Genomic DNA, 14,366 nt, shown 5'->3' on the forward strand with positions numbered 1-14,366 from the left:
ACAGGTATCCAGATGAAAGGCTCTGACTACGTTGCAGTCAGCCAAGAAAATGACAGAGTAATGTTCAAGAACATGGATGTCTATTACAAGAGGGGAATTCCTTACTCTGGTGAGGTGAGTGCCTGAGAGGATACGTATAGTTCAAAACACCCTGAGGTCCAGAATGATGATCTCTATGTTGCTCCATTTGTGTCTGTCCCCTGACTCTGTGCTGACACTTCCCATGGCAATCCTGCATAGCAGTGTCTGTTGCACAGTTCTCCCATTCTATTAGAGTCTCCTAGAGATAATAAGAAAATGATATCATACCTGGAGTGTTAGGGCCTCTCTGCTGACGTAGCTGGAGAATGCCTGGAAGGCGGATAAGTGGAAGGCTGTATAAGAAGAGTCTGCAAGAAACTACTTCAGGAGCAGCTGTGCCTAAACTGAAGGTAGAATTCACCCTGCATTGCATTACCCAGTTCCAGGGCTGTTTACTGAAAGCAGCCTAGCTTTCATGTTGGAGCATGTCCCAGCTTCTTAGCAACCTGCACACGCAGGATAAACCCAGGCACGGAAAGGAGGGTGAGCCACGTGCCAACTCATATCATCCTGATACACATTGGGAGCAGATGCCTGGCAGCTGGGAGCTGCTACTGAGCTCCACAGGTTATGTATGGCTGTGAAGCCATATGATTAGTTTAGGTTTGTTAATTGCTGCTGTCCAAAGAGTATGTGCTCTGGGGCTCCTCTGTTTCTACTCACTTGGGAATGGAGAGCACGAGGGGCAAGTTCAAATCATCATCTCTCACTCAGTAGTCTGTCACTTAGGTGCTGAGTGGATGGTCACTGAAACAAAACAGAGGACATCACTAAGAGACACTTTTATACAAGAACATGTATATAAACAATTCTTTCTCCCTCTGTGACATGTAGGTTGTGCTTGCACTGATGAGAATTGCCTGTCTTTGCTTGCCACAGAACTCCTGCTCCTTTCAAATACTGAGGAGCATTTGCCTCTGAAATACATTTCACTCTTGATTTCTACTCCCTGCAGCTCTCCTCAGTGCTGAAGTGAGCACTCTCTGGTGAGCAGAGCATTTCCCATTCTTTGTGGTTGGTTGTTTTTTTCTGAATCCCTTGGATGTTCTTTGTGTTCAGATCACTGTGACAAATTCAGATGACAAACCTGTTGCTGGTAGGACTGTCCTGCTAGAGCTCGATGAAAAGTACCTTGCCAGCTATACTACTGACGAGAATGGCACTGCTGCTTTTTCCATCGACACATCCAACTTCTTTGATCCCAGTTTTAAGTTGAGAGTAAGTAAATACAGGCTTCAGCCTCCTTCCTGAAAAATTACTTCATTGGAGAGAGGGGTTAGAAGCAATTGGTGGGTGCCAGCAGGGTTGTTTCAAGTGAGGAAAGTATCATAGAATCATAGAATTAATGAGGTTGGAAAAGAACTCAAAGATCATCAAGTCCAACCTGTCACCCAACACCACATGACTAAATCATGACACCAAGTGCCATGTCCAGTCCCTTTTTGAACACTTCCAGGGATGGTGACTCCACCACCTCCCTGGGCAGCACATTCCAACAGCTAACAACTCTCTCAGTGAAGAACTTTCTCCTCACCTCCAGCCTAAACCTCCCCTGGCACAGCTTTAGACTGTGTCCTCTTGTTCTGGTGCTGCTTACCTGGGAGAAGAGACGTTGGTCCCCACCTGACTACAACCTCCCTTCAGGGAGTTGTAAGGTCTCCCCTGAGCCTTCTCTTCTCCAGGCTAAGCAACCCCAGCTCCCTCAGCCTCTCCTCACAGGGCTGTGCTCCAGACCCCTCCCCAGCTTTGCTGCCCTTCTCTGGACACACTGAAGTGTCTCAATGTCCTTCTTAAACTGAGGAGCCCAGAACTGGACACAGGACTCAAGGTGTGGCCTAACCAGTGCTGAGCACAGGGAACAATGACTTCCCTGCTCCTGCTGGCCACACTGTTCTTGATGCAAGCTAGGATGCCATTTGCCTTCTTGGCCCCCTGGGCACACTGCTGGCTCATGTTCAGCCTACTGTCAACCAGTACCCCCAGGTCCCTTTCTTCCTGACTGCTCTCCAGCCACTCTTACCCCAGCCTGTAGCACTGTATGGGGTTGTTGTGGCCAAAGTGCAGCACACAGCACTTGGACTTACTGAATGCCATCATGTTAGACTCTGCCCATCTGTCCAGCCTGTCAAGGTCCCTCTGGAGAGCCCTTCTACCTTCTAACAGATAACTCCTGCCCCCAACTTGATGTCATCTGCAAATTTACTGAGGATGGACTGATGATCATCAATAAAGACACTGAACAGGATGGGGCCCAGCACTGATCCCTGGGGCACACCACTGCTGCCTGGCTGCCAGCTGGATGTGGCACCATTCACCACCACTCTCTGGGCTCAGCCTCCAGCCAGTTCCTAACCCAGCTCAGAGCTGCTGTCCACGCCAGGGGCTGGCAGCTTGGCCAGGAGTTTGCTGTCAGGGATGGTGTTAAAGGCCTTGCAGAAGTCCAATCAGACCACATCCACAGCCTGCCCCACATCCACCAGGCAGTCACCTGGGCATAGAAGGAGATCAGGTTAGTGAGGCAGGAAGTAGACAGTGAATCCACCAACACCTGCAACCTGTGGGAAACTAGTATGAGAAAACATTGGTGCCTGAGGCATGGCACACAATTGTTTATTCTGGATTCTTGTTCTCTACAACTGCCTGAGAGGAGATTGTAGAGTGAGGTGGGTGTTCATCTCTTTTCTCAAGTGACTAGTCATAGGAAGAGGAAATGGCTTGAATCATAGAATGACAGAATCAATAAGGTTGGAAAATACCTCAGAGATCATCAAGTCCAACCTGTCACCCAACACCTCAGGACTAACTAAACCACAGCTTCAAGTGCCACATCCAACCCCCTCTTGAACACCTCCAGGGACAGTGACTCCACCACCCCCCTGGGCAGCAGTTGCCCCAGAGGAGGTTTAGACTGGATATTAGGAGAAAAAAAAAAGTCACTGAAGAGTGGTCAAGCATTGAAACAGGCTGCCCAGGGAAGTGGTGGAGTCACCATCCCTGGAGATGTTAAAATAATGTGTAGGCATAGCACTTTGGGACAGAAGATCCCTTCCTCTGGACTGGCAAAGCACAAAATTTTCACACCAGCTCTTGCGCTTAGCTTAAACAGCCCCACAAAATCATCCTCCCAACAGGAGTATTTTAGAGGGAAGATGCCTTTACCTCCCACCTGCCTGCTGGTTTTTAATTCCCCATGTATGACTCTCTTGCTTCATAGGTCAGGCAGGCCCCAGAAGAGTGTGGCGATTTCTTCATCTGGGGCAGTGATGATGCTGTGCCCCAGGCCTTGTTTCTGGTGAGGCGTTTCTACTCACGCACCAACAGCTTTGTGAAGATTGAGCCAACGAGGGAGAAGCTCAGCTGTGGCCAGCAGCAAACAATCAACATTCACTATGTCCTACAGGGCTACCGGAATGCCACCCACACAGACTTCTACTATGTGGTAAGTGTGACCTTGACTCCCCTTGATTCATCACCAGTCAGGCAGAAATCCCCAGACCAGTGTTCACAGATCATAGGTAGGGTTGATGGCCTTTAAATGCATATAAGTACCTAAAGGATGGAGGTCATGAGTATGGACCTGGCTTTTTTTCAGTGATGCCCAATGAAAGGACAAGGTGTAATGGCCACAAACTAGAACACCTGTGGTTTCACTCAAACATGAGAAGAAACTTCTTTGGTTGGAGGGTGGCAGAGCACTGGACCAGGCTGCCCAGAGAGGTTGTGGAGTTTCCTTCTCTGGAGGATGTCAAAACCCTCTTGGGCATGTTCCTGTGTAACCAGCTCTAGGTGAACCTGTTCTAGCCAAGGGGGTTGGACTAGGTGAACTCTGGAAGTCTCTTCCACAGAATCACCAAGGTTGGAAGAGACCTCAAAGATCATCAAGTCCAACCTGTCACCACAGACCTCATGCCTAAACCATGGCTTCAAGTGCCATGTCCAATCCCCTCTTGAACACCTCCAGGGACGGCAACTCCACCACCTCCAACCCATACCAGTCTCTGATTCTCTAAATCCTATCAGAACAGCACTCAAAACTAATGAGAAAGGAGAAAGTGCTTTGCATCCTGTTCATCCTAATTTTTTCCTGTGCCCAGGTGATGACAAAAGGAAAAATTGTCCTCAGTGGCCAGAAGCAAGTCAGCATCTCTGGTGGTGAGTTCTAGACCATATTACTGCTGATCCTTTGGAGTGTCATTTTGAGCACCAGGTCATTAGTAAGTTCTGTAAGAAAGGATGCAAGCAGAAAGCTGCAGGTGATTCAGGTACTACTTCTTAAATGCCATGACTTGTCACCACTCACAGTATCCCCCAGCACCCAGCCAGTCCCCTGTATCATGTTTGAATTTACCTTCTTAGTTGAAAGATTCATTGTGACCAAACAGAAGGAATGTGACTTCCTTCTGGTTTGGATTTCTCACCAAGGAGTGTTGAAAATGATAGTTGCTTTCACCAATAAAACTAAAACTTCTTGAAGTGTGAAACAATAGATGTCCCACCTGACAGGGGTATTTGGTTTGGAATTGATTGCACTTTTGGAAGTCTGATCTATTTCTAGTTTTCAGCAGGTGACTTAAGTAAGCCTTGCTCCACGCAGAGGACTTGTTTAGTATTTGCCATCTTTGCTCTTAAACTTAATTTCCTGTCCCTGCTCTGGAAGTTGTGATCCATGCAGACAAGAACTTTGTCTTTCTTACTGCAAAGAGAGCTCTCCCTTAGCTCAGCAGACTGTTACATCTCCTCTGGTGTAGGAGATTCAAAGGCAATGCTGTGCTCTTCTCAAAGCAATCATGCATAGATTTCCCTGCCCAACTTGTACTCAGCTCAGACTCCTCCCTGAAAAGCACACTGCTCCAGTTTCTATCTGTTGTCTTGCTGATGGAAGCTGTTGCTCATGATCAGAGAAATTAATCTTCTATTATCCAATTTCCTTGTTTTTTAAGGGTGCTGGGAGGTTATGGACAAATATGTAGTCCTTCAACCAGAGCTGAGGTTTGTCTGATCTCTTTTGTTGGTTCCTCTTCCTTTGTTCCACATTCCTTCCACAGCTCCCAGAGGTACATTTGCAATCACACTGACTGTCACTGAGAAGCTTGCCCCCAGTGCCAGACTGTTGCTCTACACAGTGCATCCTCATGGGGAGATAGTGGCTGACAGCTCTTGGATACACAGCGAAGTCTGCTTCAAAAACAAGGTGAAAAGCTTTGTGTTCTTAGCAAGGGCAGTATCAGCTGGCTTTGTGCTGAGAGAGCAGTTAAGGAATGGCTTCAACAAGAATGCTGTACTTGGGATGCTCTGTAGGAATGAAAAAAGTTCAGACACGCCTGGAATCATGAGGGGCCATCCCTGGAACTGACATGTGTGCTCAGCCTTGGATTTCTTTATTGTATGAGGAGAGGGAGGTGACTACAGGGTTACAAAGGTTTTTATTGATTATGTGAAGCACCACATTTTGTGTGACTCTGTGAATGTTTACAGAGCAGGGATTCAGAAAGGCCATCTAGCTGTAGGAGCTTTGCCCCACAAGAGCAGAGCGGGTGCTGCTGAAGAGTGAGATTTAGATACGTGTGCCAAGATGATTCTCCTAATTTCTGTGTCTTGGATTTTTTTGATTTCTAGCTCCATCTTGAATTCTCTGAGGAGCAGGGTCTCCCAGGTTCCAAAATTGGTCTCCACCTTGAAGCTGCTGCCAATTCCTACTGTGCCCTGCGAGCTGTAGATCAGAGCGTCTTCCTCCTTCAGCCTTCACAACAGTTATCTGCTGAGAGCGTAAGCCACATCCCTGGTCCTGTGTTCTTTTGAGCTAGGAGCATCAAGAAGGATGTGTGATCTTTCTGCTGGTGGCTGTGGTTTTTACTCTTCCCTCTTAGTCACTGAAGAAAGGTCTATGGTAGTTGTACACTTCAAAGACAGAAACCAATAGGGTGGTATTTGCTTTTGGAAGGCATAGCAGCATAAGATGTACTCCAAGAAAATGCCTGATGTGAATCCTTGACAGCATAGGCGCCTCCTGGGGAGTGTTTGTGTCAAAATTGCATTTTAGCACTCAAACAGGCCTTGAGTCCAGAACAAAAGCTGCAGATTTCAGCTAGTAACTTGTCACAGTATCACAGTATCAATAAGGTTGGAAGAGACCTCGAGGATCATCGAGTCCAACGTGTCGCCACAGACCTCATGATTAGACCATGGCACCAAGTGCCACATCCAATCCCCTCTTGAACACTTCCAGGGACGGTGACTCCACCACCTTCCTGGGCAGCACATTCCAATGGCTAACAACTCTCTCTGTGAAGAACTTTCTCCTCACCTCGAGTCTAAACCTCCCCTGGCACAGCTTGAGACTGTGTCCCCTTGTTCTGGTGCTGGTTGCCTGGGAGAAGAGACCAACCCCTTCCTGGCTACAACCACCTTTCAGGTAGTTGTAGAGGGCAATGAGGTCACCCCTGAGCCTCCTCTTCTCCAGAGGAGAAGAGGGGAGCTGGGGAGCAACCCCAGCTCCCTCAGCCTCTCCTCACAGGGCTGTGCTCAAGGCCTCTTCCCAGCCTTGTTGCCCTTCTCTGGACACCTTCAAGTGTCTCAATGTCCTTCTTAAACTGAGAGGCCCAGAACTGGACACAGGACTCAAGGTGTGGCCTAACCAGTGCTGAGTACAGGGCACAATGACTTCCCTGCTCCTGCTGGCCACACTATTCCTAATGCAGGCCAGGATGCCATTGGCTCTCTTGGCCACCTGGGCACACTGCTGGCTCATGTTTAGGCGGCTGTTGATCAGCACCCTCAGGTCCCTCTCTGTTTGGCAGCTCTCCAGCCACTCTGACCCCAGCCTGTAGGTCTGCATGGGGTTGCTGTGGCCAAAGTGCAGCACCTGGCACTTGGACTTGTTGAATGCCATCCTGTTGGACTCTGCCCATCTGTCCAGTCGGTCAAGGTCCCTCTGCAGAGCCTTTCTGCCCTCTAACTGACCAACATCTGCTCCTAACTTGGTGTCATCTGCAAACTTGCTGATGACTGACCCAATCCCCTCATCCAGATCATCAATGAAGTTGTTAAAGAGGATGGGGCTCAGTACTGATCCCTGGGGGACGCCACTGGTGCCAGGCTGCCAGCTGGATGTGGCACCATTCACCACCACTCTCTGGGCTCGGTACTTCCTCTTTGCATAACGCATGCTTTTTGCTCAAGTTTATCCCACAAAGCCAGAACAGTTCAGAAGGAGGAGGGTAGAGCCCAGTCCTTGTGTCTCACTAGCCAAATTGCTTCCTTATCTCTAAGTAGCATCACTAGACAAACCCTTCACAGCCTACAGGATTGCTCAGGGCCCAACACAAGCTTTGAAGAAGTGATTCTGCTCCTGCCTGGGACCTTCTTTCTGTTTACTGTAGTATTTCTCACCTCCCAGGTATACTACCAGCTAGGTGTGAACGATTTATATGGCTATTACTACAAGGGGCTCAACCTTGCAGATGACAAGCCAGAGGAGTGCACCCCAATCAAATCCATCTTTTCTGATGGCTTGTATTATGAACCTGTGAATGTCAGTCGTGACGGCGACGTCTACGGGATTTTCAGGGTATGTGCTCTCTGTGGTTCTGGAAGTGGGAGGTATTTCAGAATGATTCTCATGTTCAACTGTCTCAGGGTGGTTATTACTGCAAAGAAAAGGCACCTGATGCCTGGAGCTGCCTGAACACTCTGATCATGCAGTTTCTGCCTTCTTACCATCACCTCTTACTCAGGAAGACTGAAAATCACTACTAGATATATTCACTTGTATCCTGCTCATGCTTCAGTAGACATTTCCTAAGCATGACTCATGACCTCAGGCATTCTTAGTGAAGATCTGAGCCTGTGATGCAGACTACTTGGTTCCTGATACATTTGCCTCTATTCCCAGCCCCATGGCCTAAGACCATTCATTCATATTCCTCTTTATTAGAATCGTAGAATCATAGAACCAATAAGGTTGGAAAAGACCTCAGAGATCATCGAGTCCAACCTGTCACCCAACACCTCATGACTAACTAAACCATGGCTTCAAGTGCCATGTCTAATCCTCTCTTGAACACCTCCAGGGACAGTGACTCCAACACCTCCGTGGGCAGCACATCCCAATGGCCAATTACTCTTTCTGGGAAGAACTTTCTCCTCACCTCCAGCCTAAACCTTCCCTGACACAGCTTGAGACTGTGTCCTCTTACTGGACTTCACATACTACTGGGTGTCACTGTTCCATAAGACATAGGAGAGGGAGGTTGGAGAGGAAGAGCTTTGAGTTCAGGGTTGAAAGGATGGAATGAGAGGAGGGAGGAGGGAGTTGATGAGTGGCAACCCAGGTGGGAGAAGTGTCATGCACTAATGCACTAATTGATTCTTTCACATTTAGGATATGGGCCTGAAGGTTTTCACCAACTCTGTGCTACGGAAGCCAGTTCTGTGCAATGAAAACAAGTCAGATATGGAAGATGAACCCAGATATTTGCACCATGGTTTTGCCCTTGAGAATGCCCTTGGAGAAGGTAAAAGAAGGTTCATACTGTATCTTCAGTTGCAGTCTACCTGGTCTTCAGCACTGTTACCTGTATAACATAACAGCCAGCACAGGGAGCATTTTGGGGGGAAATAGGTCTAGATGTCCAAGTTTGCCTTAGAATCATAGAATCACAGAATCATAGAATGATGGGGGCTGGAAAGCACCTCTGGATGTCATCTAATCCAATCTATCTGGACGTCATCTAATCCAAGCCCTGCTGCTAGAGCAGGTTCACCCAGAGCAGGTTACACCAGGCAATGTCCAGGTGGGCTTTGAAAGTCTGCACAGAAGAGGACTCCACCTCATCTCCAGGCAGCCTGTTCCAAGTGCTCTGCCACCCTCAAAGTAAGGAAGTTCTTCCTCATATTTAGATGGATCTTCCTATATTCAAGTTTGTGCTTTCTAGTCCTGTCACTGGGCACCACTGACTGGCCCCATCCCCCCAGCACACACCCTTCATAAGCACTGATAAGATTCCTCCTCAGCATTCTCTTCTCTAGGCTAAATAGCCCCTAGTCCCTCAGCCCTTCTTCACAAGAGAGATGTTCTGTTCCCCTCAGCATCATTGCAGACCTTTGCTGTACTGTCTCAGGCAGTTCCCTGTCCCGCTCAGCTGGGGAGCCCAGAACTGGACACAGTACTCCAGATGATGCCTCAAAGGGCAGAGTAGAGGGAGAGGACAACCTCCCTAATCCCTCTGGCCACACTCCTCTCAATGCATCCCAGGATACCACTGGCTTTCTTGTCCACAAAGGCACATTGGTGGCTCATGGTCAACCTGTTGTCCTCCAGAGCTAAGCCCCAAATCTCTCTCATTTAGGTACATTAGCTTTTTGGGGTTTTTCAGGTTAGAACCTTTGATCAAATCACAATTCAATTGTGTATTTAAAAGGGAACATTAATGCAGAAAAATAATGGCAATTCCCAAACTTGAGAATTCACACAGCACTTAACATGCTTAGCACATGATGTCCAAAGCCTTTACAGATCAGATCCTTTCTTGAACACCTCCAGGGACCATGACTCCACCACCTCCCTGGGCAGCACATTCCAATGACAAATTACACTTTCTGGGAAGAATTTTCTCCTCACCTCCAGCCTAAACCTCCCCTGGCACAGCTTGAGACTGTGTCCTCTTGCTCTGGTGCTGGTTGCCTGGGAGAAGAGACCAACCCCCACCTGGCTACAACCTCCCTTCTGGCAGTTGTAGAGAGCAATAAGGTCTCCCCTGAGCCTCCTCTTCTCCAGGCTAAGCAACCCCAGCTCCCTCAGCCTCTCCTCACAGGGCTGTGCTCCAGACCCCTCCCCAGCCTCATTGCCCTTCTCTGGACATTTTCAAGAGTCTCAATGTCCTTTTTGAACTGAGGGGCCCAGAACTGGACACAGGACTCAAGGTGTGGCCTAACCAGTGCTGAGTACAGGGAACAATGACCTCCCTGCTCCTTCTGGCCACACTATTCCTGATGCAGGCCAGGATGCCATTGGCCTTCTTGTCCTCCTGGGCACACTGCTGGCTCATCTTCAGCCTACCGTCAACCAGTACCTCCAGGTCCCTTTCTGCCTGGCTGCTCTCCAACCACTCTGACCCCAGTTTAGAGGTCACTTGCCATTGGCAAGCTTATCAACATGTTCCTAGCCCTACTTAATTGGTAAAACAGAGAACTTGCAGACTCTTGTTTTTCATAGCTTCAGCCTTCTCATATCAGCCAGCTGGATACTTCTGATCAAACACAAACCAACCCTGTTCCTGTCACACTGCTGAGCAGGATAAAAGTCATGTAAGCTCTGGTGACAACACTGGATGCTGTTGCCCAGTTTCAAATCAAGGAGAGCCGGTGGTAGAGATCAGGGAAGATGCCTTTCAGTATGAAATGGAGTGAAATATCTTGTGAAGTAGCTAAATGTTCTCGTATGTTCTCATGTGAAAAGAGAATAGATAAGACATTGGTTTTTCCTCTACCCTATATGTTAGAATTTTCTTTCTTCTTTTAATGGGAAAAAAAGAATGGAAAAATGCTCCTGTGGAATTTTGGTTTTCCATATGTGGGCTTGAACATGTCTGACAGCAGTTCAGGTTCTCCAAGCCTGGCCTCTTTTTTATTACACTGTAACCATACACAATCTTCTAGGTGGCGCAAAAATGGTTGGTGGGAGCGGCATTAGCAGTGTTCGGAGATACTTCCCTGAGACCTGGATTTGGGACCTGGTTCATGCAGAGTGAGTACTTTTATCTTCACTTCTCACCTCTTTTGTGGATTTTTTGGGTTGACACATGTTGCTGAAATTAATTCTGAGAAGAAGCAGCCACAGATGGGCAGAGTCCAACGGCATGAGATTTAACACATCCAAGTGCCGGGTTCTGCACATTGGCCACAGCAACCCCATGCAGAGCTACAGGTAGGGGTCAGAGTGGCTGGAGAGCAGTCAGGTGGAAAGGGACCTGGGGGTGCTGGTTGATGGTAGGCTGAACATGAGCCTGCAATGTGCCCAGGCAGCCAGGAAGGCCAATGGCATCCTGGCCTGCATCAGGAACAGTGTGGCCAGCAGGAGCAGGGAGGTCATTCTGCCCCTGTACACTGCACTGGTTAGGCTGCACCTCGAGTCCTGTGTCCAGTTCTGGGCTCCTCAGTTTAGGAAGGAGGTTGACTTGCTGGAGCGTGTCCAGAGAAGGGCAACAAGGTTGGTGAGGGGCTTGGAGCACAAGCCCTATGAGGAGAGACTGAGGGAGCTGGGGTTGCTTAGCCTGGAGAAGAGGAGACTCAGGGGTGACCTTATTGCTCTCTACAACTACCTGAAGGGGGGTTGTAGTGAGGCAGAGGTTGGTCTCTTCTCCCAGGCAGCCAGTACCAGAACAAGAGGACACAGTCTCAGGCTGCATCAGGGGAGGTTTAGGCTGGAGGTTAGGAGGAAGTTTTACACAGAGAGAGTGATTGCCCACTGGAATGGGCTGCCTGAGGAGGTGGTGGGGTCGCCGTCGCTGGGGGTGTTCAGGGCGAGGCTTGACAGGATGCTTGGTTGCATGGTTTAGTTGATTAGGTGGTGTTGGATGATAGGTTGGACATGATGATCTTGAAGGTCTCTTCCAACCTGGTTTGTTCTATTCTATTCTATTTCCTGTTCTATTCTATTCTTTTCCCAACTGAGTCCCCAACCTTGTACTCAGTGCCAAACCTCCTTGAACTGTGAATGACATCTCTTCTGTGCTTTGCCTCATCCTTCTGATGAGGAGAAAAAACAGGACTGAGTTGAGTAAAAACACTTGTTTAACAGAGAATAGTAGCAAAATTTCTTACTTTTCATCAAATTTTTAATTCTGTAGCAGAAAAGTCAGGTTATTTAGTTTTTCTTCCAAGGCTATCATAGCATCTGCAATGAGAATGTCTATTCACCTTAGCCATGCAGCCAGGGGCTGTTCTAGAACATTAATCCAAATGTATTTGTTCTAATCTGTACTGTTTGGGCATTATGGTATTTAAAGAATTGGTATTCTGAGCATTCTGCCAAGTGCTTTTGAGCATAAAGTTCCTCAGCACCTTCTTCTTTACTTCCTGCTTTCTAATGTTTTGTAAACTGTGGAGAGGTATCTTGCAGAAGGTAAGATGAAAACAGAATGTGGTGGGTTGAAGTTTCCCCCTAGCATTAACTTTTAAGCCAGACAAACTCAGTTAGACTAGACTAGACTAGACTAGACTAGAATAGAATAGAATAGAATAGCATAGCATAGAATAGAATAGAATTGCACTGCATTGCATTGCATTGCATTGCATTGCATTGAATTGAATTGAATGAACCAAGTTGGAAAAGACCTTTGAGATCATCGAGTCCAACCTATCACCCAACACCATCTAATCAACTAAACCATGGCACCAAGCACCCCATCCAGTCTCTTCCTAAACACCTCCAGGGATGGTGACTCCACCACCTCCCTGAGCAGCACATTCCAATGGCCAATCTCTCTTTCTGGGAAGAGCTTTCTCCTCACCTCCAGCCTCCCCTGGCACAGCTTGAGACTGTGTCCTCTTGTTCTGGTGCTGGTTGCCTGGGAGAAGAGACCAACCCTCTCCTGGCTACAATAGAAGCAAATGAAACTGTATTTACAAGCACAAACTACACTCCACGATGGAATGCAATGGATATGTACAAAATATACAGGAGTCACAATATTATACAGATATTTACAATTAGCAAACAACCTGGAAACCCCCCATGTCAAAAAGAGCAGGGAATCTGCTCCACTGCCCTCCCCCCCAACCTCCCAGACCCCCCTGTACCAAGAGAAAGCAAGGAGTTGGGAGAAAGTAGTGTTAGTCTTATCTCAAGGCCAGCCAGAAGCAGCGCATTATCTCCCAGGTGAAACAAAATTGCCAAGATCAGAAGAGAAGAGAAAAGGAATGGGAATGGAAGTGAAAAGTGAAGAATTGTTATGGTACAGCTTCTCTTATCCCAGACATTTATCCCATGAATTTGTTTAGAATGATCTTTTGGTTTCCTTTTTACACCCAACAGCGATTTATTTGTATTTTTCTACTTTTCTGCTCGAAATCTGCAGCTAAATTTTAAAGGCATAGCCTGAGACTCCCCCACAGAAGTACTAACTCAAGCTGAGAGCTTATTATATAAACTGGCTTGAAAATGCCAACAATAATTTCTCATTGTTTTCCCTTCTTTTCCTCAGTTCCAAGGGGGAGGTAAATGTCTCCTACACCATTCCTGACACCATCACAGAGTGGAAAGCCAGTGCTTTCTGTGTGCAGGATGATGCTGGCTTTGGCATCTCCCCACCGGTTTCGCTGACGGCGTTCCAGCCATTCTTTGTGGATCTCACTTTGCCATACTCTGTCATCCGAGGGGAAAAGTTCAATTTAATAGCCAACGTCTTCAACTACCTCAACAAATGCATCCAGGTATTACCAACTTCCTTTTTCACTGAAATCTCAGCACTCTCCTGCACAGTGCACTAGAAGTGTGTTTAACTAACACATTAGTCTAACACATTTCTTTCTCACCCTTTCTCCCTTGATGCATCCGTGTCATAGCCTTAGGAAAATGTGTCTGATGATCCTAGGGGCTGGTCCATGGAAGATAAGGACTTTATCACTATGAAATTTAGTTGGTTTTGCTCCTGAAGAGGAGCTTGAGCAGAGGGTGTGGGTGTTGTGCTGTTGCAAGTCACTAAGCACAGTAAGTATGTTCTGTGTGGCAGTAACTTATAAGAAGATTTGGCTAGGGAGTACAGACACCTGGGTGTACTTCTGTCAAAAACAACCACTAAGAGTGAGCAGAAAAGAGACAGGTTTACCACTTCCACAAGGAAATGCCTCATCCTTCTGTCCTGGTACCAGCCCATACAATCAGATGACAGACGGCTTCTCTTGCAAGTCTACCTTGTTCTGCAGCCTAACTCTAGGTGCAAACTATTTAATTTGTAAACTTGCTCCTTTCTTTGCCTCAGATCACTACTGTGCTGGCAACATCAAATGACTACAAGGCAGAAATGCTTTCACCAGAGGGCAACAAGGCAAGACTGTGTGCCAATGAAAGGAAAACCTATATTTGGGCTGTTAGCCCCCACAAACTTGGTAGGTGTGTCTTTTCATCATCTTGATCAATCCCTATTCAGGCATTTCTGGGCAGGTCCATTGCTTGCTCCACAAATGTAGTATTAAACCTCTCCTAAATCTCCCTTGGATGCACTACATGAGCAGTGAATCATTCTGGTGTTTTATCTCTTCTGATTTTTGGTAGCCCATTTCCTGCC

At 47.5% G+C, this 14,366-nt stretch overlaps 1 protein-coding gene across 1 annotated transcript in view; it reads left to right on the top strand.

Annotated features, from left to right (window-relative positions):
• The window catches only part of LOC104306901 (ovostatin), a 54,457-nt gene that overhangs the window by 13,244 nt on the left and 26,847 nt on the right, over positions 1–14,366 (top strand). Inside the window, exons 11-21 of the mRNA XM_054163955.1 lie at positions 5–114; positions 1,141–1,299; positions 3,296–3,520; positions 4,176–4,233; positions 5,127–5,272; positions 5,698–5,847; positions 7,478–7,648; positions 8,462–8,594; positions 10,738–10,825; positions 13,284–13,512; positions 14,061–14,187. Coding sequence (XP_054019930.1) covers positions 5–114; positions 1,141–1,299; positions 3,296–3,520; positions 4,176–4,233; positions 5,127–5,272; positions 5,698–5,847; positions 7,478–7,648; positions 8,462–8,594; positions 10,738–10,825; positions 13,284–13,512; positions 14,061–14,187 — 1,596 coding nt within the window. The remainder of the gene's footprint in view (positions 1–4; positions 115–1,140; positions 1,300–3,295; positions 3,521–4,175; positions 4,234–5,126; positions 5,273–5,697; positions 5,848–7,477; positions 7,649–8,461; positions 8,595–10,737; positions 10,826–13,283; positions 13,513–14,060; positions 14,188–14,366) is intronic.

The sequence above is a fragment of the Dryobates pubescens genome, chromosome 8, assembly GCF_014839835.1.
Source record: "Dryobates pubescens isolate bDryPub1 chromosome 8, bDryPub1.pri, whole genome shotgun sequence".
Lineage (NCBI taxonomy): Eukaryota > Metazoa > Chordata > Aves > Piciformes > Picidae > Dryobates > Dryobates pubescens.